The 24,573-nt window shown below is 39.7% G+C and overlaps 1 protein-coding gene across 2 annotated transcripts in view; it reads right to left on the bottom strand.

Moving 5' to 3' along the window:
- Positions 1–1,001: 1,001 nt before the first annotated feature.
- The window catches only part of LAMA3 (laminin subunit alpha 3), a 186,041-nt gene continuing 162,469 nt past the window's right edge, over positions 1,002–24,573 (bottom strand). Inside the window, exons 58-76 of one of the 2 annotated variants that reach the window (XM_034762779.1) lie at positions 23,286–23,437; positions 23,023–23,173; positions 22,618–22,751; positions 21,952–22,099; positions 19,859–19,981; positions 17,038–17,162; positions 16,556–16,676; positions 14,244–14,384; positions 12,441–12,571; positions 11,299–11,430; positions 9,466–9,610; positions 9,007–9,176; positions 7,849–8,038; positions 7,005–7,145; positions 5,975–6,134; positions 5,642–5,772; positions 4,757–4,850; positions 4,254–4,373; positions 1,002–2,609 (exon numbers count right to left, since the gene is read on the bottom strand). In XM_034762779.1, the coding sequence (XP_034618670.1) occupies positions 2,464–2,609; positions 4,254–4,373; positions 4,757–4,850; positions 5,642–5,772; positions 5,975–6,134; positions 7,005–7,145; positions 7,849–8,038; positions 9,007–9,176; positions 9,466–9,610; positions 11,299–11,430; positions 12,441–12,571; positions 14,244–14,384; positions 16,556–16,676; positions 17,038–17,162; positions 19,859–19,981; positions 21,952–22,099; positions 22,618–22,751; positions 23,023–23,173; positions 23,286–23,437 (2,655 nt within the window). In that variant the 3' untranslated portion in view covers positions 1,002–2,463. The remainder of the gene's footprint in view (positions 2,610–4,253; positions 4,374–4,756; positions 4,851–5,641; positions 5,773–5,974; positions 6,135–7,004; positions 7,146–7,848; positions 8,039–9,006; positions 9,177–9,465; positions 9,611–11,298; positions 11,431–12,440; positions 12,572–14,243; positions 14,385–16,555; positions 16,677–17,037; positions 17,163–19,858; positions 19,982–21,951; positions 22,100–22,617; positions 22,752–23,022; positions 23,174–23,285; positions 23,438–24,573) is intronic. The other variant, XM_034762778.1, reaches the window with a different exon arrangement.

The following is a 24,573-nucleotide window of genomic DNA, read 5'->3' as shown; positions in this document are numbered from 1 at the left end:
AACTACACTGGCTATGCTGCTACAGAACCCTCCATACGGGCAAAGAGAGGGCTGGCTTTGCCCCTAACAGAATAGCCACAGAAAAAGGAGCAACACAGAGATTTGATATAATCAGGGCCAGCTCTAGGTTTTTTGCTGCCCCAAGCAAAAACATTTTTGGCTGCCCCCCACCTCAGCCCTGGGCGCTCTCTCCCCCCACCCCACCTGCACCCCCTGCCACCCCAGCCCTGGGCTCTCTCTTCCCAGACCCCACCCGCACCCCCTGCTGCCCCAGTCCTGGGCTCTCTCTTCCCCCCTCACCTGCACCCCCTGCCGCCCCAGCCCTGGGCTCCCCCCCACCAGTGATGACTCTGGCCGCTCCCCCCTCACCTCCAGTCGGTCCGGTACTGGCAGGGTCGGGGTAAGCAGTGGGGCTCCCGGGCACGCCTCAGCCCAGGGTCCCTCCATCCAGGGCTCCCACCTCCAGGACTGGCTGGGGCCCGGGAGGGCAGAGCCGGGGGACCGCCCCGGCAGGTGGCTGAGGAGCCAGGGCAGGGTAGCCCCAGAGGCAGCGGAGCCCCGGAGAGCAGGACGCAGGCCCCGCATGGCAGCACCACACCCTTTATGGCCCCGCTGCTGCTGCTGCTTCTGGCCGCCCTGCCACAGTCCCTGGGCGGCTTGGGCTGCTTCGCCCAGCCCCGGCTGCAGCACTGGGGGGCGGCCGCCCTGCGGCACCTGCAGGCAGCTCCGTATGCCCCCTGGGGTGTCCCCCAGCCTGAGTGTCCCCCGCTCGAAGCCTGCCCGGCCCAGCCACAAGGTGTGGGCGCTGCTCCCCTGCGGCGCGAACCGCAGCAGCTACAGGGGGCCCCCCATGCACGATGCGCTGCTGCTGCCAGGGCCGGCTCTAGGCTTTTGCCACCGGAAGCACAAAAAAAATGGCCAGAATGCTGCCCTTGAAAATGTTTTGCCCCAAGCACATGCTTGGTTTGCTGGTCCCTAGAGCCGGCCCTGGATATAATGGAGGGTTTTTGGTTTGATTTTCAAACACACGCATTGAAACCACAAGATTTTTTATTAAATTAATGCTCAAATCCATAAGGGCCATCTTGCTAGGCAGCATGTTTTACTACCCATACTGCATGCCGTGCCAAACACTCATAGACAGGGCTGCTGAATCTTGTCCTGGAAGGCATTGGACACATCATGAAGATGAACCACACAGCCTGTGGGACCTGAGGTTTGTTTATACTGCTATCTTATGCCACCTAGTGGCTGACTTTAGGAACAACATAAGAGCTTCCAAAGAGACTTGCCGAGCCTCGGAAGATGCAGAGCGAGTGCAGTTTTCAGACAAGGATAGGGGCTGTGCACTGGGGAGTGGACTAATACTTAAATAGGGTGAAAATGCTGGGTTTGAATGAATGTGGTGATTGAAGCCCCACAGCATTTACTCAGCCCAGCCCCATATTCATAATAACAATGCAAACAGGGTTCTGTGGAGTAAGGGATCATGGTCAGACAAACTTGAATGTCAAACTAAGCATTCTCTTGGTTTTAGTGTTGCAGTTTGTGCTGTATAAGTGACAGTGCGCTCAGTACTTCGGTGTTAATAAATCGGTCTTGTCTTCATTTCATCAGGAAAACAAACAGAGCATCTATCCTGGTTCTGAAAGCCACAGGGAAAGTTATCCTAATCAGAAGTGTTTAATATCTAAATTCTGGTGACCAGAAACAATGGGCCCAGTCCCACTTACTCGGGCAAGCTGTCTCCTTGAAGTCAATGGGCTTACTCACATAAACCAAGCAGAATTTGGCCACGGTGAATAACAAATTAAGGAAAAAGCCGTGTTAAAAGAATTTTACAACCAAATAAGAATATGGAAGACTTTAAAAGAGCATATTCCATTTATTTGGCCCCAGAACTCTTAACACAGCAACAATCTTCCAGAGTTCCACTCTTTAAAGTGCTTCAAACTCCATTTATATTATTATTAACATTAATGTACATTTCAGTATAAACACTGCTCATCAACCCAAAGAAATGTATATATTTTTATAAAGTTCTTTATATTAGGCCAGATTCTGCAGTCACTCACACCAGCGTAAATCCAAAATAACTCCAGCTAAGTTAATGGAGTTAGTTTAATGCTACACCAGGGAGGATGAAAGCAGCATTTGGCCCACTATGTGTAAAAACAATACTATTTTATATTTTATGTATATATCTCACACACCCAATGAATTACCCGGGAAAGCAATCAAATTTAATAAGAAGTCTAACAAAGCCAACACTTTTAATTAGCTTTGGCACAGGCCACCATTCCAGAAGATGTATCAACTTGTAAGCCATTTTGAACATCATAATTGACAAGAGTAACACAGTGATCAGGGAAGGAGAACCCATATTGCAGTAATTCATACAGTACATCAGGAGTCCCAACCCAACCAGGGTACAAATAATTCCCTTATTATGTAATGGCAAAGTTAATTGGCAGGGCATCCATTCAAGCTGACTGCACCATGAACCTCTGAAATTTTGCTGACAGAGACAGGTTTGTCATTTATTTTAATGTTCTGCAGACAGCCAAGGAAGGAGTCCCGAACAGGAACCAAGGGTGTTTCCAAATCTGCTGTAAAGACAAGGAAGAAAGAGCAGCTAAATAATATGAGCTGTTTTGCAAAGCACTGAATACAACAGGCTGGTGGCTTTAAGATGTTCCCTTTGATACCTCTGATTATTGAAAGTCTTTGCTTTCAGAATGTAATATGATACCAACATTCTAAGTTGAATTAAACTACTTTACTATGGTAAATAAAATAATTTAAAAAATTATTGCACATTTTATCATGTTTTGCTGTTGTTATGAACTGGTGAAACCTTGCTATGAATTCAGTTAAAACCTCAGTGAGATTGATGGGTGTGAATGCACCCTTCAGTTAATGTAACTGGAAGGATAAATTCATCTCAAGCCCTCACCCGTAACAAAAGGAGTATGTGAACCTTCCCAGGAGTTTTGGACTATATGGGTGGAGTGGCTTTTTGTGAGCATTGTTTTGGTGCGGGCCAGGGGGAGGAACACACAACCAGGCAGTGACTGAGACAGCGTGGAGTGACCCTGAGATAAGTGCTGGGTTGGGGGTGCTGGCTGAAAGAAGCCTGGGCCTGTAAGCTAAGAAGCTACTCCTTTCTGCTTTTGGTTCCTCCTGCATTCGGAGAAGCAGGACTTTGTATAAATGAAAATATCAGACAACAACATCAGTTTTTACTCCCAACCGGAACATCCCGAGGAAAACCTAATGTAGACTGGGTGAAAACAGAGAGGGGCCATCAGACCCAATATAAATACTGTAATGTTTATAATGTTACCCCCTTTTGACCCTGGTGACTAGTCAGCGTTCCCTTGGCTCATGGACCTAGCTTGGGGGGGCAGGGAGAGAGGAATGCAGAAAAGAGGAAATGTTAGGTCTGTAGCTACCTCTGCCTTCTTTGCTGCCCCAATTCATTTTTACACTAGCATTTTTTCCCTCTCTCCTGACCCAAATTTCACATAACAGAATGGTGACTCCTGCAGCACAAAAAAGCTGACCCTGATGGTGGGACTAGGGCTAGTAGAGAGGTATTGACAGCACAGACCCTGATGGAGCCAGGCAGACTTGGGAGTGGTGGGGAGGCTGGGAAGCAGTGCAAACACACAGGGTCCCCAGTTGATGGCATTGATCTCCAAAGATAATATATCTGTGTGTTTCAAGTGGCAGACCTCCTACCAATTCTGGTGGTGGTGGTGGTGGTGGAGGGGGTTTGGTTGACATATGAAAGCTATATTGGTATAGCTATGTAAGTTGAGGTATAAAAAAACCACTCCCCTGACCGATGTAGCTATGCCAACCTAAGCCCCAGTGTAGACATAGCTATGTTGACTGAAGAGTGCTTCTGAGGTAATTAATGTTGTTCAGGGAGGTGGTGTTCCTACACAGACAGAAAAATGCCTTCTAATGGCGTAGGCTGCATCTATGCTACAGAGCTATGCCAGCCTGTACTGTAGACACAGAGAGTGTGTGTGTGTGTGTGTGACAGAGAGAGAGAGAAAGTGTGCAAGACCCTGCCTACCTGACAAAAAATGCTGAGATAATACAAGTTAAGTCTCCTGTCACCTGAGTATTTTTTCCCTTATAGGAGATGATATGGCCCATAGTGTGTTTGATTTTTTTTTCTTTCACAAAAAGAAACAAAACACCAGGAAGAGCAACAAAACATTAACTTGAAGTAATATTACCTGGAACTCTTCCAAAATAAAGTGGATGACCCACGTTAGCAGAAAGTGAGGCAGAGGATCCAATGGTGTAGTTGCTCTTTGCATCCACATCTAGGTGCACAATGTTCTGTTTCTGAGTTACTGTAAGGAATTTGGTAGATCAGTAACTTTGGTCCAGTCAAGCATCCGCTAGCCATGACTTACTATTTTAAGAAGTGTTTGTCTTGCAGGAGTGTGATTTATAGGGGAAGTTTTATTTCACTATATTTCCAAGTCAAACTGACATATACCAAAATACTATGGGGATGAGAAAGTGTTCAACATAAAAGCCCAAAGGTTCTCTTCCCTACATGCAGTCTTAAATAATTACAACCTGTTATTACTCTAAAGAGTGTTCTCAGAAAAAACAGCAATGGAATTATTTAGTGTATAAGGGGTTAGGCATTAAATTTAGGGCTACGGCAGTCTTTTTTGTTCTTCCCACCCATTCCAGTTTCAGAAGAGCAGGCAAGAGGATACAGTACCTGCTATGGAGTGCCACTGTCCATCACATAGAGACCGCTGAGGAGTGACAGATGTCTGGAAATCTGCAGCACCATTATTTCCAGAGGCAGTGACCTGTAAAACATCTTTCAAGTTACTAGGGAAAAGAAAGGAGTGACAAAAGAATATCTGACTCTAAACAATTTACTGAACTCACTGACTGGTGCATTTCACCAACACTTTAAAAGGCACAGTCAAAATATTTGTATTCCCAAACAGTCTTCCTTAAAGGAAGATAGATTCCATTTACAGAGTCCTAAGAGAGGATAGTGTATACTCTATACATACATAAATCCACGCCCTTGCCTCCTTCCCCGGGTTTCCTTCAACTCCCCTGACACACCCTTCAGCTATTGAAAAAGATACTAAAATAGAACTGCTGAGATTCTGCAGTGGGTGTGTGCAGAAAGCTACGGAGAAACTACACAGGGAGCTGCACAAAGCAGTCAGTGCTCCATGGTTGCGCTCTTCCTAGCAGCCTGACGGTTAAAGGAGAAGTTAGAGCACATGGTTCCATGATCCATTGGCCTAAACCCTTCTAGATTTTTGTAGGAGCAGAATACCACAGGTGTTCCTTGTCCTGAGGAGAGGAGGATTCTCTGACACTTCCCTTCACCCAGCATGGACTATCATGGAGCTGCCTGATGGAAGCCTGCGTGCATACAATGGAAGCCGCGCATACTGGTATGGTAGCAAATTTAAGGTTCACGCTCCCCAGAGATGGTTATAAGACACCATCATGAAGTTTTCAAATGTATTTTTAATTTGGTTTTCTTTTGTACTAAGTTAGTTTGGTGTTCAAAGTAAGGTGTCTCTCTTCTTAGTTATGGTAATACAATTCAAACAGAAATAAACCCTACACTCACCTTTCCTGCCTCCATGTAAACAGTTAAATAGTTGCCTTGTTTGTTTCCAGTATGGAGTAGGACACCTGTTAGACTTCTCACACGAATGTTAAATATGATCTTAAATTCCAAACCCATCACAAAAGAGTTATCTGCAGGTGTGAGAAGGGGAGGAGGGAGAATAATTAGAACATCACATTAAAAAGGGGAAGAGTATCACCTATATATACATGTACAACATGGAGCTATATTTATATGATATAATGAATTGATATTTATATATCTATGTCTCTATCTATCTATGTGGATTATATAATAAAGACAGCTCCACGTAGCGATTGCTACACTACTTACCAATGATGATATATCCCCCTTCATTAAAGAAATATATCCCAGTCTCCAAAGAGCCATCCAAACATGGAGGGACATCAGTGTTCCGATGAGGAGTATTCATGAGCTTTCCATTCATTTTAAAATTTCTCAGGCAACCTACAAAACTCTTTCTTGGTATATTCTGAAAGCATATTTAAAAACATGAGTAATAATAATAATAATTAATTAATAATAATATAACAAATTAAAGCATGATAGCTATTATTTTAATAACAGATCAGCCAAGCAGTTCTTTAGCACTGTTTGATGGTGGTACCCAAGTATGAAATGCACCTAAAGACTGTCCCTGATACGGTGTAAATGTGTACTATGTCATGAAAGAAATACCAGTAAACCACGAAAGACTCAAGCGTGCTAGAAAAGTTGAAATCTTGAAAGGGTTATTACAAAATCTTATTTATAGAATAGCTGTCTTCCAATGATCCATCAAAATGTTGACAATCTAACAGTCTAATTCTGATTTCAAATACTAACCACCCACCCACCCCAAACAGCTATTGTGTAGTGATGCACATACCTAACAGATCATTTTTAAAGGTAACAGAGGCAATGCATACCTAAGATTAGAATCAAGTTCTACATCTATAATCCCTCCTAAAATTACAGTGATTAGTAAGTGGGAATCCCTCCCTCTGGAACTGAATATTCCTAAATCTAGTTTAGCTGGAGACACCTTAAGTATCTGCTGAAGTGAACGCTCTAAGGGGAAGAGGTGCTCTTGGAGAAAAGAGGAATTCGACTTTTGGAGGTAAAGGGGAATCAGGAGCAGCACATGACTGCAATCAATTTATAGACCGAAATGTTGATAATTTGAGGGCTGGGCACACAGTTGGGGAAGGGGAGTGTCTATAATTAGGAATTTGTGGACACCATGTATAGATGGCCTTAGTAATCTAAATCCCTCTCATCATTATGACCTCCCTTTACAATACTTCAGTGTCTTCATTTGCTGTACAATGAAAAAAACACCCTCAAAATCTCCATTATTTACCTGTACTTTCAGGGATGGAAGCCCGCCCAGATAGACTGGTGGCTTAGTGCTGAAGGTGGAATTACTTGCCAGTTTTCCTTCCCTGGCCCTCAGGCCATCAATAACAAGATGGCCATTCTTCCCATGCATACTGAATACCACCTTTGTGGGGGAAAGCAAAATTACCATTAGACACATTGGGTGGGATTTCAAAATCACTTATGTGAGGTAGAAGCACAAGTCCCAATGAAAGTCAATGGAACTTGTGCTCCTAAATCATTTTGGTGCTTCGGAAAACCCTATCCATCAAGTTATAGACAGTATAGTCCTAAAATCAGCACACATTTTTGAGGCTCACTTGAAACTAGCAAAAATATAAAGAAAGTAGGTGGGCAAAATGCTTTTTCAAATACCTTATCGTTCAAAAACTAGGAATATTTTGCACATCTGTTATCCAGGTTTCTTGTTTTTCCTTACTCTGGTATATAACCAGAGTAATTCCATTGACTTTCTAGATATACACCAACGGGCATCAGAATAATGCCTTATACCATAATGTCCCTATCCCACAGACACATACTATCTACCTTAATGTTCCCTTTTTTGGGGAACTTTCCTAAAGTAATACAAGTATTGTTACAATACTATTTGCATTAGAACTAGGCCACTGCCATGAGCTTTTTGACAATGAAGACCTGTCATCCACATGAACCTTCAGTCATATGAACTAGCTCGACAAGGTTGAGGTGATTATACTCTCAGCATTTTAAAATGCTGAGCACTTACAACTGTGCATATTAAGCGATGGTTCATGTTTTGCAATGGTTCACACAGTTAATTCTGTCCTAACTGTCGTTATACTTACAGTATGCCACTGCCCGTCATCGTATTTTGCTTTGCTTTTGATTTTAATTTTCTTCCCTCCAACACCAAATGAAAAGACAAAACGTCCCTTGGAAATGTAAAGAGCCATATAAGAGCTCTCAGGCTTATTTCCCACAAAAAATATCAGTCCTCCCGATGATGCAGTCCGTACGTCTATTGAAAAATGTGACCTTTAGTGGAAAGAGGATCAGAGAAGACATTAAAATATGGCCTTGTTTTGCTTACTGTCATACTCTTTCCATACCCTTTTGAAAGATGCAGGGGGCCTGATTCTGCTCTCACTTATACCAGTGTAAATCAGGAGTCACTCCACTGAGGTTGTTGGAATTATCAGTATAAGACTGGATATAAATGTGATCAGAAACATTATATTTATTGTCATTGTGCTGTGCAGGAAGTTACATGTGAATTCAATTGGAACAAACATACATATTCCTATAATACCAGTACAGCAAAGTGAGATTACTATTAAGTATTTGAATGCTGATGATGTACTTAGTACTGTAGAGAATATAGAGTAGACAAGGCCAGTGCGTATCTTCACTGTTTGGTAGCCACTGAATTTAATTAAAAATCCTCTCTGAACAGAAGGGCCATATAGTGTGTCCTGAATTTTAGTTTTGGCAAACCAAGAGAAGAAGGAACTTCGACAGACAAGGACACTCTTCTGAAAAACCCAGTCATCAGTCTCAGAGAGTTCCATCCCAGAAACCAGTAACAGAAGCACCTAGTCTGGTCTTAACTGTTATGATGGAATGTAGAGGGAGAGTTTGACCTATAAACACAAGTCGAATAATTTGTTAACACAATAGTGGCTTTTGGAATCATAATTATGTGGTACACCATGCACATTTCTGAATGTGGGCTGAAGTCGGCAGATTTAGATTCTTGGATTGGGCCTCAATGTGCACTAAATTCAAACATCTCATTCCAGGTAACCTGTTCAGTTTTGTTTTGTAGAAATAATGATCGGGAGAAAAAGTTCTCTGTCAAGCCCTTAACAGAACAATCAGGGTGCACCCCATTACTCCCAAAGAGATGCACATTGGGAAATCATAACCCTTAGCACCTAAAGGCTAGGCTCCAGGTTCATTGAAGAATACAGTATTAGAAGTTGAGTGGAGAACTGTTGCATTACCTGTCTGTCAGTGATGCCTGAGAAAGTCTATACAGCAAATGACTGTTGGGAGCATTGCCAAACTGATAAGCTCCATTGATGAAATTTAGCTGAGTAGATAAAGCACAGCTTTTCTGGTCTAGCTGCACTTTGGCACCTGTCAGGTAAGCAAGGTGCTTTTCCTTCTGTAACTGCAAGGCAGAATTTAAATCTTTAATATGGATAACTGAGATAATAATTCAATACATGTATTTCATAATTCCCATCAGAATCAGTCAACACGCTTCTTTGAGTGTCTGATGAACTGTTATCACTATGGAGAGTTATATATTGAGCATGGGATATGGAGAAGGGAGACCCTGCTCCAGATGCTAGATGGAAAAGGAGTAACATCAGTTCCTCAACCCTGCCAGCCCATGTTGGCGGAGCCTAAGCCTGAGAATCAGTGTGGATTGGAGTTTATAGTAAACATAAACATACCTTGAAAATCTTAGAGCTGTTAGGATCTGCTAATTCTTTCAGCAGCATTGGCTGGGGTGACTTGTATATCCTACAGGCTCCCACGGATACACCAGACTTCTCAGTATAACTGACTAGATTTTGAACTTGAGGGAGCTGACCTGTCCTAGAATGAGGAATAAACACGAGGATGAGAATGAGCAATGAGTGCTATAGGAGACCACCCTTTATCATCCCTATTCTTTAATGAAAACCACCATGTATTCTAGAGCTGCATTGTTTGGACATATAGCCTTACAAGGTATATCTACTCTCAATTACAGTCTGGTCAAGGGACATCTACCAATTTTCACCTGTCACAATAGTATGATTTATATTAATGATCCTAAACTCTTGGCACAGGCACATCCAGAATTACTGTCATAAGAACTCATATATTTTGTATTAGCATGTGATGTCACCAGGAAATCCCAACCACTTATACAGTAGGTGGCACATAGCATCTAGTGCTGTTCCTCTGGCAGTTTTAGCAGGCCAAGCCTAAATAAAAGTATCAGCTGCTTTCTTGGGGGGGGGGGGGAATCATTGAAGATGCTGCATGACCTATTGGGTGGGAAGTTTGTGAAAAACTAAAGGAGTTTGTAGTTCTTGCCTGAAACATCACCTCTGCTACAGCCATACTACTGAGGTAAGCCACTGCTGTTGCATCCTCAACTGAATTTAGGAGCCTACCAAAAACTACTTACTTGAAAAAATGCTGTTGCCCTTGAGAAAAGAGAACTAGAATACAGTAACCCTGGCAGTGTCAGACCTTCTGGACTAGATTAAGAAGGTTTTGCTGATTAGCAATAGAAGAGGATTGGTCAGGTCAAACCTACAGTCTTGCTAAATCAGCCACATACCCACTCAACTGGATCCCAAGTATGAGGGCTAAAAAGCTATCGGTTTGTTACTGTGCAACTCTGCCCTGTTGCCAGAAACACTCTTATATCAATTTTCTTTGTGCAAAAGCTAAATCAATGAGAATAAATGTACACATACTGTATGTAGGTTGTAAGGTTAAAGGAATCTCTCCAATTTTGGTAGATCACAGATGGACAGGGAGGTTAGTATACATGTTGCACAACTTCCCAATGCTAAGGCAAAGATTTAATGAAGATATATACAAACCAAAAATACATCATAATTTTTGTGAAACCACACACACTCATGCACATTCAAACACTCAATAGTCAGCGGAAACAAGCAGGCCCCAGCTGGGAGAATACCTGTGATAGGAATTAACCTAATGAAAGAAAACACTTAAGGTGAAATTTCTTTTCTAAATTGGGCTTGCAAAGATGTATCTACCACCAGGTGGATGTGGAGGGAAAAAACCTGAGTAACAAATGGGTAACATAAACCAGCAATCGGGTCTTTTTACAAGTACCCCTATATGTTGATGTAATTATTCATTTTGCATATGCAAATATTTCTTGCTCATGCAGTTATCTGGCTGCACATGTATTTTTGATGAGTATAATTTAGGCACAGATGTTTGAAAATTTTGGGCCTTGCAATATACCCATTCCAATATAATCATGCTTTTAAACCAAACTTCTAGTGAAGGAATACGATTCAGAGTGATCTTCCAAAAGATCAAAAGATCAAACTCCATTAAATCTTACAAAACTGATGAATTGGTCAAATACAATAATTTATTTGTTGTGCAACAAGGTTATGCATTCAGCAAGGTTTCATGTATCTAGAAGAAATGCAGATTAGTGAGAAGAAATTCCAATTACTCAAAGGAAAACAGGTCATTTCTCTCTTTACCCCGATGTCGGCACCTACAAATATTCCCAAGTTAAGTACCTTTGAATAAAGACATTGGAGATGCAGCCTTCAAAATTATCCCCACCCAATCTTATAGAACTTAATTTTTTAGACATTCCTTGAAGTTCAACAGCCATTGACACAGGCAGGTCATCAACCAGCAGCCTGACCCTGAAACAAGATGAATACAAATAAGAGTGAAAAATTTAGGAAAAACATGCTACCAGCTAAATGAATTTTTTTTAAAGAAAGATCTGACACACATGTGCCTTCCAGTTACATTTTAATTCTGATGGCATTTACAGGCCTGGTCTCCTATCACTTCCATGGGTTTTATGCCAGTACTACTTCATTGACTTAACCATATTTAAAATGGTGCAGTACAGTTATAATGACAGCAGCACATAGCCTTACATTCTTTGGGTGAGATCTTGGTCTCAGTGAAGTCAACAGCACAATTTTCATTGACTTCAATGGGGCCAGGATTCTACCCCTTATGCCAAAAGGAAACAGAATTTGACAAATTGGACACTGCTATTACAGAAAAACTCTGAACGTTATCACTAGCCCAGGGCTTTAATACAATCACAGGCTATCTTTCAAACCCTTCTTTTTTAACCAGCACAAGTTTTTATATAACCCTATAGAGACCAGTGTGTTTTAGAAGTCATCTAATTTTCAGTAAATTAGATAAATTTTAATAAATTGTCTCATAATCTATATATCAGATCGATATTGAGAACATTAGGAGAGCTATTACCCTTCCTCCTCAGGCCTGTAAAACAGCTGCATTAGACAGGTTTGCAATTTACACTCAAAGATAGGAAGACTATGTGTGTGAGAAGCTGTCCAAAGCTATGTCTTGCCCAACCACAGAGAAAGACACTTAGTGCACAGAAAAGCAGATTCAAGCCTTTTGGTTTGAAAGCTTAGACTACCAGTGTTGCTGTGAAGTTCAGGAGCTGAACGGAAACTCAGTAGGTACTGATATGCAAATACGCAGACCAAGAATCTTCTGGTGCTTCAGAATGTCCATATCCACTGCTAGCACGATTCAGAATTTAGTTTTAACTCCGTACCGTTTTATAACCAAACATCAGGTCAAGCAAACATTCTACAATCTTCTCTTTCTAACCAAGGCTTGCAGTCCATTCAAAAACCAAACACAGAACTGGACTTACATGTCGCCATCTTTGATTACTGACACATAATGCATTGAACCATCTTCATATTTCTTGCTGGATTGTTTTTCCTCATCTGTCATCTTTACGATTACAAAGCCGTCTCTCAGAAAGATGGTAAGCACATAAGGCTAAAAAAAAAAAAATCCTATAAACTTATAATTAAATATAGGCAGCGTCAGGTTTTCCTGATATCACCATGAACCCAATTCCCAATGGTAAGTCAGGGTGGCAGCGTGCATTGCTCCCAAGAGTTCTTGGAATCCAACATGGCTCCGTGGGAGGAAAACTTCCTTCCCACACAACTGATCTGGGCCACCCCAAAAACTGTACTTCTCCCAGGGTAATATCCCAAATCATATGACTCCAGAACCCCTGCGGCTAACACAGCTCCTGGAGATGGGAAGAGACGAAGGTTTCTAACCGTCAGAGGAGTGAAGTTCTGGAACCGCCTTCCAAGGGGAGCTGTGGGGGATGGTATAATGGGATATCCTAATTTTGGCAATTAATTGATCTTGACTATTAGCGGTAAATATGCCCAATGGCCTGTTGGATGGGGTGGGATCTGAGTTACTACAGAGAATTCTTTCCTGGGTGTCTGGCTGGTGAGTCTTGCCCAGATGCTCAGGGTTTAGCTGATCGCCATATTTGGTGTCCGGAAGGAATTTTCCTCCAGGGCAGATTGGCAGAGGCCCTGGGGGTTTTTCGCCTTCCTTTGCAGTGTGGGGCAAGGGTCACTTGCTGGAGGATTCTTTGCACCTTGAAGTCTTTAAACCACAATTTGAGGACTTCAATAGCTCAGACATAGGTTAGGGATTTGATACAGGAGTGGATGGGTGAGATTCTATGGCCTGCATTGTGCAAGAGGTCAGACTAGATGATCATAATGGTCCCTTCTGACCTTAAAGTCTATGATTCTATGATTCTCCCTGCCTACCCCAGACTTTGGGATGCAAAAAAATAAAAAAAGATAAAAAAGTTATTTAAACGTATTTTAATTGACTTTTACCAGAGGTAGAGATTAAACTCCCCACCTACTTAATGCCATTGTTTCCTCCAGAAGCACAAGCACAGAGGAACTTCTTCCACAGTCTGTCCCTCCAATGGAGTCACTTCTCTCTGCCACTTCATATTAGCAAGCAAGTAATTTAATCTCTCTATACCTAAGTTTACCCACACTGTTGGAGTGCTGTGCAGTCATGGTTGGAAAATGGGAACGTTTTAAGGCAGTGGTTCTCAACCAGGGGGTACATGTACCCCTGAGGATACATAGAGCTCTTCCAGGGGGGTACATCAATTCACCTAGATATTTGCCTAGTATTACAACAGGCTACATGAAAGGCATTAGTGAAGTCAGTACAAACTAAAATTTCATACAGACATTTACTTGTTTATACTTCTCTATGTACTATATCAGTGTTTCTCAATTTACAATTATATGGTAAAAATAAGAAAGTAAGCAATTTTTCAATAATAGTGTGCTGTGATACTTTAGTATTTTTATTTCTGAGTTTGTGAACTGGTAGTTTTTAAGCGAGGTGAAACTTGGGGTACACAAGACAAATCAGCCTCCTTGAAAGGTTGAGAACCACTGTTTTAGGGGACAGTTTCCACCACAAAAGGTCTATTCTTTTCAATGAAAAATTTCAAAACTCAAATTTTTTTTTGACCAGATCTTATTGTGAGTAGAATTGAGCAGGAAAAAGTTTTCCCATTCTGCAAGAAACTGAGATTTTGAAAAATGTTCCTGTCCCAAACAGACGTGAGTTTTCTTATCCAGAAACAGAAATGAATGTTTCATACCCTTATATTGTAATTTAATAACGTTCCACTGGGTGCCAACGCACGAAAGCCAAATCCGACTTGAAAATTGCTGGGAAATGGGAAACCTTCATCATTCAAATCCAGTATTCCATTCCTGGAGAAAGTTGCAGATCTCACAAGCTAAAAGGCAAAGAGATGATGAATTAGGTTTTCATGTATCACTTTTTTTACAGGACTGCCTAAGGTAAGTTATGAAATTGGTCTCTCATTCTTTTATTCAAGCTAATATATACATGAATGGACTCTAACTGAAAACATATAATAGACAAATTGAGAGTATGGTACCTGAGTTTCCAAGTACAGAACAAGTATATACACTTTGTTGGCATCTATGGAGTCAATCTTGATCTGAACCAGTGTACGTAAACTGAGGCCTGTTTAGTATAATACACAGCTCTGCTCTGTTTACTGTCTATGTTATCAGAAAAGGCCAGATGATTTTATATTCAAAGACAAAAAGTAGGCAGGCAGGGTCGGTGTCCACCTGAATGAACTTTGGTCTGGAATGAGTACATTCAGATTTGAATCCCTTTCATTCATCCATTAGGCAGTGAGGCCAAGAGTGCTGTACTGGCAGTAGAGTCAACCTCAGTGGAAAGGGAGGAGAAGAAGTGACAAGAGTCTTTCAACAGGAAGTGGCTACCATGAACAAATCAAGTGGCATTCACAGAGTTGAAAGGGAGTCCCACCCAGTTGGCTGCAGCAGGGAGAATAGCGGTGGTGGCAAAGGGCTCTGGGGATGGATTTGCACGTTGGAAGTTGTGACAGCCATGGGATGCAGACAAAAACTCAGAGGATCCATCAGGGGTAGGAAAAGGAAGTAAGAGATGACTACCTATGTAGACCCCATACACAAATACGTTCCTCAAAGTAGAGACAGCTACTGGTCCACTAGTCACATTTTTCAAGATTATTTAAGAATGTCAATTGCTAAAGGTTCATAATTTAAAAATCTGGAGAAATGCTAGAAGACTAGAAGAGTGCTAATGCTGTGCCAGTATTCAAAAATGGCAAGCGGTATGATCTGAGTAACTATAGACTGGTTAGCCTGACATCAGATCTAGGCAGAACAATGGAAAAGCTGATACAGGATTCAACTGATAAATAACTGAAGTACAGGAATACAATTAAGGACAGTCAATACGATTTTATGGAAATGAAAGTCTGACCAAACAAACCAGATTCCATGCTTTGATGAGATTACAAGTTTGATTGATAAAGGTAACTGCATAGATGTAATATATTTAGACTTTTGTAAGTCATTTGACTTAGTATGTCTGACATTCTGATTGAAAATTTAGAACTATGCAATATCACAGGTTAAATGGCTGACATCTCAAAAAGTAGTTGTCAAAGGGCAATCATCATTGAGTGGGGTTATTTCTAGCGGGGTTCCGTAAGGTTCAATACTAATAGGCCCAACACTGTTCAACATTTTCATCAATGATCTGGAAGCAAATATAAAAATCACTGCTGATAATATTTGTAGATGACACAAAGATTGGCAGAGTGGTAAATAATCATGAGGACAGAACAGTCATACATAGTGACCAGGGTAGCTTGGTAAGTTAGACATTCAGGAAGGGCTGCATCCTGGAAAGCAGTGACTAAGGATTTTAGGGGTCACAGTAGACAAACAATTGAGCATGCCCTCCCAATATGATGCTGTGGCGAAAAGGGCTATAATATAAAAATAATAATTAATGTGACCCTGGGTTGTATAAACAGGGGGGTAATGAGGAGGAGTAAGGAGGTGTCCACATTTTAAAAAAGATGCTGAAAAGTTGGAAAGGGTGCAGGAAAGAACTGTAAAGATGATTCAAGAGCTTGAGAAAATGCTTTACAGCAAGAGAATAAAAGAGCTCAATCTGTTTAACTTATCAAAAAGAAGATTGAAAGGAGACTTGATTACAGTGTATAAGTACCTTCACAGAGAAAAAATACTGGTTACTAAAAAGGGCTCCTTAATCTAGCAGAGAAAGGATAACAAGAACCAATGGCTGGAAGTTGAAGTCAGACAAATTCAAATTAGAAATACAGCACAAATTTTTAACAGTGAAGGTGATCAGTCATTGGAACAAACTACCAAGGGACTTAAGTGGTGGAGTCTCCATTTCTTGATGTCTTCAAATCAAGACTGGATGTCTTTCTGGAAGTTATACTCTAGCCAAACACAAGGCTGGTTGAAAGTTAATGCCCTGTGATATAAAGAAAGTCAGACTAGATGATTTAACCATTCCTTCTATCAATCTGTGAAAAACAAACATACTAAAAGCAACTTTGCAAATTACCTTCCAGTCATCGGAACACTTCCTACTGACACCAATGGTCTCAGTAAAAGTAACAGACGCAGTGATGGGGTTTTTCACATTCTTAATGCAGCCACGGAATGGAGATGTGGAGATATTAAAGCTGGTTTCAGAGAGAAAAAAGTAATTTGTTACCTCAATCACAGAATAGTACAACAGTCAGTCAATAGAATGATATGAAATAGAAAAATAAAATAGCAGATTCCAAGATGAACCCTCATTGCACACAAATTTTCACTGTCATGTCCTGTCTACATAGCATATCCCAAGTAACAAAGAGCCAGATGATTTTCCACAACTTGCAGATTTTGACATATATTTACACATCACATACAACATACAGAATCTGAGCCCAGTCCTCCCATAGGATACACACCAAAATCTTCTACTGATGTCAGTGGGAGGTTTGTGTGTGTACCCTACAGAAAGGTTGGGCCTGCTGACTTTTTAAAATCGTAACTCACCGTTCCCGCAGAGAAGATGGAATTCCACCCAGGTAGTATGTGGTGAACTTAAAGACACTGATGCTGGCTTTAATCCAAGGATTAATCAAAACTGAGTTTTGTTTACTAGAAATGTATAATTTAATCTGAAATGGACAGATAGTGAGAATTAGTGCACACAAAATAAATAAGAATAATTTAGCACAGGGGTAGGCAACCTATGGCACGCGTGCCGAAGACAGCATGCGAGCTGATTTTCAGTGGCACTCACACTGTCTGGGTCCTGGCCACCGGTCTGGGGGGCTCTGCATTTTAATGTAATTTTAAATGAAGCTTCTTAAACATTTTAAAAACCTTATTTACTTTACCTACAACAATAGTTTAGTTATATATTATAGATTTATAGAAAGAGATCGTCTAAAAACGTTAAAATGTATTACTGGCACGCGAAACCTTAAATTAGAGTGAATAAATGAAGACTCGGCACATCGCTTCTGAAAATGTGCAAACATAGCATAATACAAATGGTCTAATTTTCCTCTGATTTACACCAGTTTAAATACAGAGTAACTGCATTGCTTCAAGTCGATTTACTCTACATTTTGTAAGTAATGTTAGGCCAAAAAAATATGGAGTACAGAACACTGTTTGGCCAGCTTAGCCAAAGTTAGGCTAACTGTAGTTGCTGGGCCATTCCTGTCTCTCTGTGAAACATGAGGACATGCTTGCTTGGGCTACAAAGAATAAGATAAAGGGCGGGGGGCCGTATTCTTGTACCAAATGTACTAGGAATGGTTTGTTTGAACATATGAAGACTTGCAGTCTTCACTCCCTGTTTCTGTTCTTAACTCCCTACTTTCTAGTGCATGACGAAAAAGCTGATAAGAAGCTGCTGAGGAATCATGAACTGTTTGTACTGTCAAAGAACATAGATATGCATGAATATTAGAAGTTTTTAACTAGTAAAGGGGGGGATTGGGTTGCTTTAACTATGACGCGACGGAACTGTCTATATAATCTCACTAATTATTGTAATCGTGGCTGGTTCTCTCTGGAGACGGGCCGCTCTCTATTGTTGTGTGCACTCTTCAATAAAGAGCTTGTATTGGACCTTGCTGGTGTTGCCTGTCTCTCACTCTGCGGTCAGACAACGAACCTTGCCGTCTGGGTTAAAAAGTCCCCGACAGTAATATATGCTTAAATGATGTATGCAGATTTTTGTGCATGAGTTGTCTAGCAATGAATAGATGTAATCATACTTAGTACTTAGATTATGCATTTTATCTGCAGTTCTCAAAGCACTTTTGAGAGAAGAGTAAGTATCATTATGCCTATTTTACAGCAAAAGAGACTGAGGTGATGAAAGGTGATGTGACTTTTCTAAGTTCACACAGTGAATCAGTGGCAGAGAGGGAGCAGAACACAGATCTCATAACTTCCAGTCCTAGCCACTGAAACCCACTGCCTTCTAGCAAGTATGGCACATAAAGTTGAGTGGCAAAACTGAATACTCACATGGTTTGGAATCACTCTGACTCATGAAGTTCTGAGTGTGAGTGACTGGCACCATTGAAAATCAGGCGCTAAGTTTCTTAATTAGCAAAAGGGTGTTCCGTTTCATTTTACTAATAAGTTCGGGTCTCTGCAGTTTTTCCAGCTACAATCAGAACTTGAATTAGCCACTCCTTTCTCAGTGCATTTACACACACCTACATACACAAAAGCTGCATGAACTATTCACAGTAAACGAGTTATTAATCAAATTTAGCCCTCTTGTTTGTGAGCAAATTGTCTACAAACAAGTTGTGATTTCTACAAATTAATATGGTATTTGAAATTCCATTTGTATTCTATGCAAACATATCCCTGCCTACCAACTGCTTACAGCTGGTTCACTGGGAGTACTGCTTTTGGCTTTTACATTTGTAAGTCAAAATTGAGCTGTTTTGATTGGACACATAGGTCACATCTTGACTGGATGAGTGTGACTTTTAGAATTAGGTTTCTGGCATAAGTACTCATGTATATGAATTCAAGATGTGCCTTTTGTGAATGTTCTGAAATATTCTCCTAAAATTGACTGTTTAGGCATATATTCCTGCCAGTAAACATAGTTGTTAAAATATCCAAGGAAAGCTGAACAAAAAAGGGACACAGACAAGTGAAATCATTTAAAAGTTTGAATGTATGTTCACAAATAATTATCTGTAATATTTCCCCAGCTCTAAGCTATACATACATAAACACATACACCGTTGTTATTTTTACTTTTCAGTCACATTTTCTTATTGTTGAAAAATCTGTCTATTTTAACAGTACAGTTTAACTATACTTTTGGCCACAATAATCATCAATAAAGGGATTTGATTATGTGTTTCATAGCAGACTTCATATAAATAGCTCCACAAAATAGCTGGACTGCTTTTAAGCTGATCAGATAAAAAAAGCGGTTGCATAAAGGTCAGCTAAAAGTTTTTTCTTAAAACAATTCTGATAAAAATACCAAACTAAACATTAAAATAATGTTGGTATTTACAATTAATATTATAATCCTTAATTAAAGCAATACACTTGCAAGAGAGCAAGTTGTTTGAGTGGTTATTCTGCCAGGAATTATTTTCCCACAGAAATACATGATATGGGGCAGTGTAAAGATTAATTTCCATATGAGCTGCACACATAAGCTAGTGTTTTTCTAGCCTAATCATCTAAAAAGAAAGGCAAAACTTCACATTCAGAAGAATTTGAAATAGGATGTGTAGCTTCAGCCATTATGATCTATATATTTTCAGAAGTTCATGATATATTTTATTAAAATATATCATTTGTTTAAATGACATACTTGCTTATATGTTCCATCGTTTACAGCTTCTTTATTGCTTGCTATTTCCTTTGGAGGTTCTGAGTCAAGTTTGTATCTGAACACCAGATGGCCATTTTCAATATTCAAACTAATGAAATGATCCTGCAATAAGGAAAAAAAAAAAACACTGTGTAATATATCATATGTATTTTTACTGTCTTGTGAATTACTTTAATAAAGTTTAATAAAGTTAAATAATAATACTACTACTCTTATATAGCACTTTTCATCAGTAGATCTCAAAGTGCTTTACAAAGCAGGTGTTTACAGCTGGAGAAACTGAGGCACAGGGCAGTTAAGTGACTTGCCCCAGGTCACGCAGCAAGCCTATGGCAGAGCTAGAAACAGAACCCAATCCAGTGCTCTGTCCTCTGGGCCACACTGCCTCCCAGGACAGTAAATAATAACAAGAAAGTTTTTGGCAAAAAGAAAAGATAATATGAAATATTCTAGAATTTAAACTCTTAATGACAAATATAATTAACTCAAACGCACGAAAATGAATCAACTCAAAAAAATACCATCATATCTCCACAAAATTTTGATTGCATCCTTTTTTTATTTCAGAGTTTAGTGAATTTTATTATAGCAATAAGGCAATGATTTATTATATTAAACATACCAAATATGTATATAGCATTCTTATTAGAGAAGTAATACAACAATTAAGTAATAAGGCAATTTTATCATTAGTTCTAGCACCTAACAGATTACCTGAAGCCTCAAAGTTTATAGGAATCATCACCTATACTCTAAGTTTCTCCTTGCTCTGTTATTTATCAGAACTAGAGCTGGGCAGAGAAAGGTAATTCCATGTGGTGTGTGGGATTTCAATATTTTGAAATTAGGTTTTGTTTCAGTTTGGAAAAAAACTCTGCAAATTTCAAAATTCTCCAAAGAAATAGAATTCAGCCCCAGAGCTGTGGACCCTGGAAGCCTAGGCTCCCAGCTGACTGGGAGATAAGCTGTCAAGGAGGCGGTAGAGCAAACCCAGGTGGGTTTCCACTGGAACTTTGGCAAAATCAAATTATCTCCGCAAAACTTTCAGATTTTGCAGAATCGGCAAATGCTAATGAAAATATGTTTTGTTGGAATTTTTCCAATCAGCTCTAATCACAATACCTAAATCAAAAAAGCACTCATCTCAGATACCAGTATAGGGCCAGATTTTCCTCCCAGTTACACTGGTGCAACTCCATTGGAGTCAATGGGTTCAACTGGAGTAATTGGGAGCAGAATTTGGCCTATAATTTTGAAAGGTAGGCACAAATGACTATTACATTTTTGGGGGTTACACAATTCCCTTTGTCATGTACCAATATCACAAAAATAACTGGTTTGATGAAAAGGAAAAATGTATACAGAGTCCTTTTAAAGGAAGGTTTACATTACCAAAATGCCATTTATCTGTAACATGACGCATAACAACAATATATTTTCCTTACTCTTTTGGGGATCTCTTTCAGAGCCATATAAAGGGTCAAAGCAGCAAAAACTGCAGTTCATCTATTGCATTTTCTTTAATACTATTCCATCCTCCATTTCCAATTACCTCTCACTACCTCAGTGGCTTTGGGCGAAGTGAGATGATTTGATTCTTACAAATTATTCTTCATCTTCTATTTGTATGGGGTATTTCAGGGATGCACATTACGATAGTAATTTCCTCTTAAAAGCAAGACAAAGCTTAGATTGCCTCAAGAATAGCCTTCTTTAAAACTTGTCAGCTCATCACAACATTGCCACCAACAATTCCCCTTCTGAGCCTGTTTCTTCTAAGCTGGAGATGCCATCATTCGAGTGAGTAATGGGACAATTCTTCACCATACAGTACCTCACACTCTCTGTTCAGTGCTATAATCAGCATCTGTTCTTTAAATGTCTGTTTCTAAAATGTGTTATAATTAATATTCAAGAGCAATAAAACATAGGACAGACTTTATTAATCCATTTCACAGATGACTATGGTAGTTTTGAGAGCTATTATTCTGAGCACTTTCTCTATTAATTTCAGTTTTCAAATTATTATAAGAAGTATATACAGTATTCAAAAGAATCACTTCATTAGTTACCTCGTTTTCTGCAAAAAACACCATGCCTTCATCTGCAGTAGTTTGAATTTCCTGCTCGTAGTACAAATGAAAAATATTTGCTTCTCTAGCTGTGACAAGTGCATAGCCTGTGCCTTCAAAATAGTATTGGTCAGACTCTGCTTTAAATCTGTAACAACGAAACATCACTAATCAGAATATATGGGAGCAAATAACTGCTACCACATGGACATAACAAGAACCACAATAAATGTGATTTTTTAAAAAAGCCTAAAACAAAATATTCGGTAACAGGGGTGACCAGATTCTAGTAATGCCAAATCCTGACCCCGCTGAAGTCAATTTCTCATTAACCTCAGTGAGATTAAGATATGGTTTCTAGAGAAGAAAAACACTTAAAAAGTTTAGTGACCAGATGTTTCTTTTTAATGTAATTTTAGGCTATAAAGAAGCCAAATATTGTATGCGGTGGAGCTGAGGCATTTGAGTGTGTGTCTGGTTATTAGAATATTTGGGTGGCAGGGCATGTGAACTGAAGTTACTGTGGGTGTGACTGCTATAGTAAGTGGTAACTTGCCCTGATGTTAAAGTGGTCACATCAACAGGAAATACAGTTAATCTTAATTTATCAGTGATAATGTTTTTTCAATTTCTTAATGTAAAACACGTGCTGTATTTATTTCTTACCTACTGCATGGCTCCACTTCAGTGGTATTGAGATTAAATGTCCTCTTGAAGTTGTACAGGCTAATAACATTCTCATTTAGGTTGTCTAATTCAATGCAGCCTTGGTAATGACGGTAGTCTAGTGCACTGGGAGGCTGCAAAAAATAAAAGAGCCATAAAAATACCCCAATCAAAACATCAACATCAATTTAATAATGTTTACACAGACATGAAAATAGTAATGCTGTAACAATTAAAATGTATTGCAAATAAATGATATTGTTTAAGCTACAGGTTGCCATCCAAGAAGCACTATAACATGGTATAAATAATCAAAAGTGTTAGCTATAGAATACTCAATGGTTAAAAATTCCCTAGTTATGATGATTAAACACCTTTGTAGGCCAGAATGATATTTCCATTTACCTGAAAATCTAGTGGGTATCCTCCCACATAAAAGACAACACTGTTAGGATCCAGATTTAGGAGTGTGTGACTGCTCCCACTGCTACTGTCAAAAGTATTTTTGTCTGAGGTGGCTGCTTTAACGTAACTCAACTTTGCATACTGGTAAATCCTAAAAGCAAAGGGGAAAAGTAAAAGAATAGCACATTTTATTAATAAAGTAACGTCTAAATATGATACAGAAAAAAAGGGATAGAGTGGGTTGTATTTTAAGAGTCTTGTACCTTTCAAACTTCACCCGATCCAAAGTAGCTTCCTCAGTGTTACTCTCAGTCACTGATGGGTCCACTTCTATTTCGGCTTCATTGCCTCCCAGGTTATAAACACAAATGAGACGACCATTTCTCACAGCCATACCAATGTAGTCCTGGGAGGCCTAAAAATAGAAGAGCAAATCAACTATCAATGAATGATTGATGCTAGAGCTAGTAAAATATAGTAGGATTACTTCAGGGACACTACAGTGCTTTGAAAGCTGGAAAGCTATCCTCCTACTGTAGCAATCATTGAATTTAGAAACTTTTTCCAGTTTACTAATTTGGGATGGATGTTTTGTAGCTTCATTGGCTGCTCTGTTTCAATAATAATAATTTCAAATCAATTTAAGAGTCGAATACACTTGGATTGAATGGGGTCCAAACACAACTCTTTCTTTTATTACTATAACAAAAATATTACTTACTAATAAAAATACTTTCTACTTTTGTAGTGCCTTCCACCTGAGGTTATCAAAACACTATACACATACTAATTACTTCAGTCTCACAATGCCTCTGCGAGGTAAGTAAAATGGAAGAAACAATATTAAGTTCAATTGCTCCTATTGAGATCCCGGAAGCAATAATCTTCCATACAATTATCATTTTATTTCTCCCATACAGAGTATTTCAATAAATTTCAATCAAAGCCATCATAGGCCAAATGTTCAGAAAGACTAGAATCATAGAACCATAGGGTTAGAAGGGACCCCAAGGGTAGTCTAGTCTACCTCACTGCCAAGATGCAGGATTTGTTGTGTCTAAACCATCCAAAACAGATGGCTATCCAGCCTCCTTTTGAAAGCCTCCAGTGAAGGAGCTTCCATGACCTCTGTAGGCAGTCTGTTCCATTGTTCTACTGTTTTTACAGTTAGGAAGTTTTTCCTGAGATTTAATCAGGAAGATAAAATCCAGCACAGAATAACTGCACTTAAACATGTGCCTGCATATCCACCACATTTATAGTGAATGCACGTACAGGGGCGTAACTGAGCATACAAACGGATAGGTAGTACCTACATACATAGGAAAATTGGGAAATTGTGCTGGGTGTTTGTGCAAATGGGAGTGCATGAGCAAGAATGTATTGTTTTGCATATGCAGGAGAGGGAAAATAAAGTGGTAAGGGACTACATTTTAAAGAAGAGGACCATTTATAAACCTAATTAAGAAAAGGTTTGTTATTAGTTATACTGCAGTAACACTCAGAGGCCTGAAACAGGATCAGGGTCCCATAGTGCTAGGGGCAATACAA

Source organism: Trachemys scripta, chromosome 2 (assembly GCF_013100865.1).
Source record: "Trachemys scripta elegans isolate TJP31775 chromosome 2, CAS_Tse_1.0, whole genome shotgun sequence".
Taxonomy (NCBI): Eukaryota; Metazoa; Chordata; order Testudines; family Emydidae; genus Trachemys; species Trachemys scripta.
The sequence above is the reverse complement of the archived record's forward strand: the minus strand, read 5'-3'. Positions and strand labels throughout refer to the sequence as shown.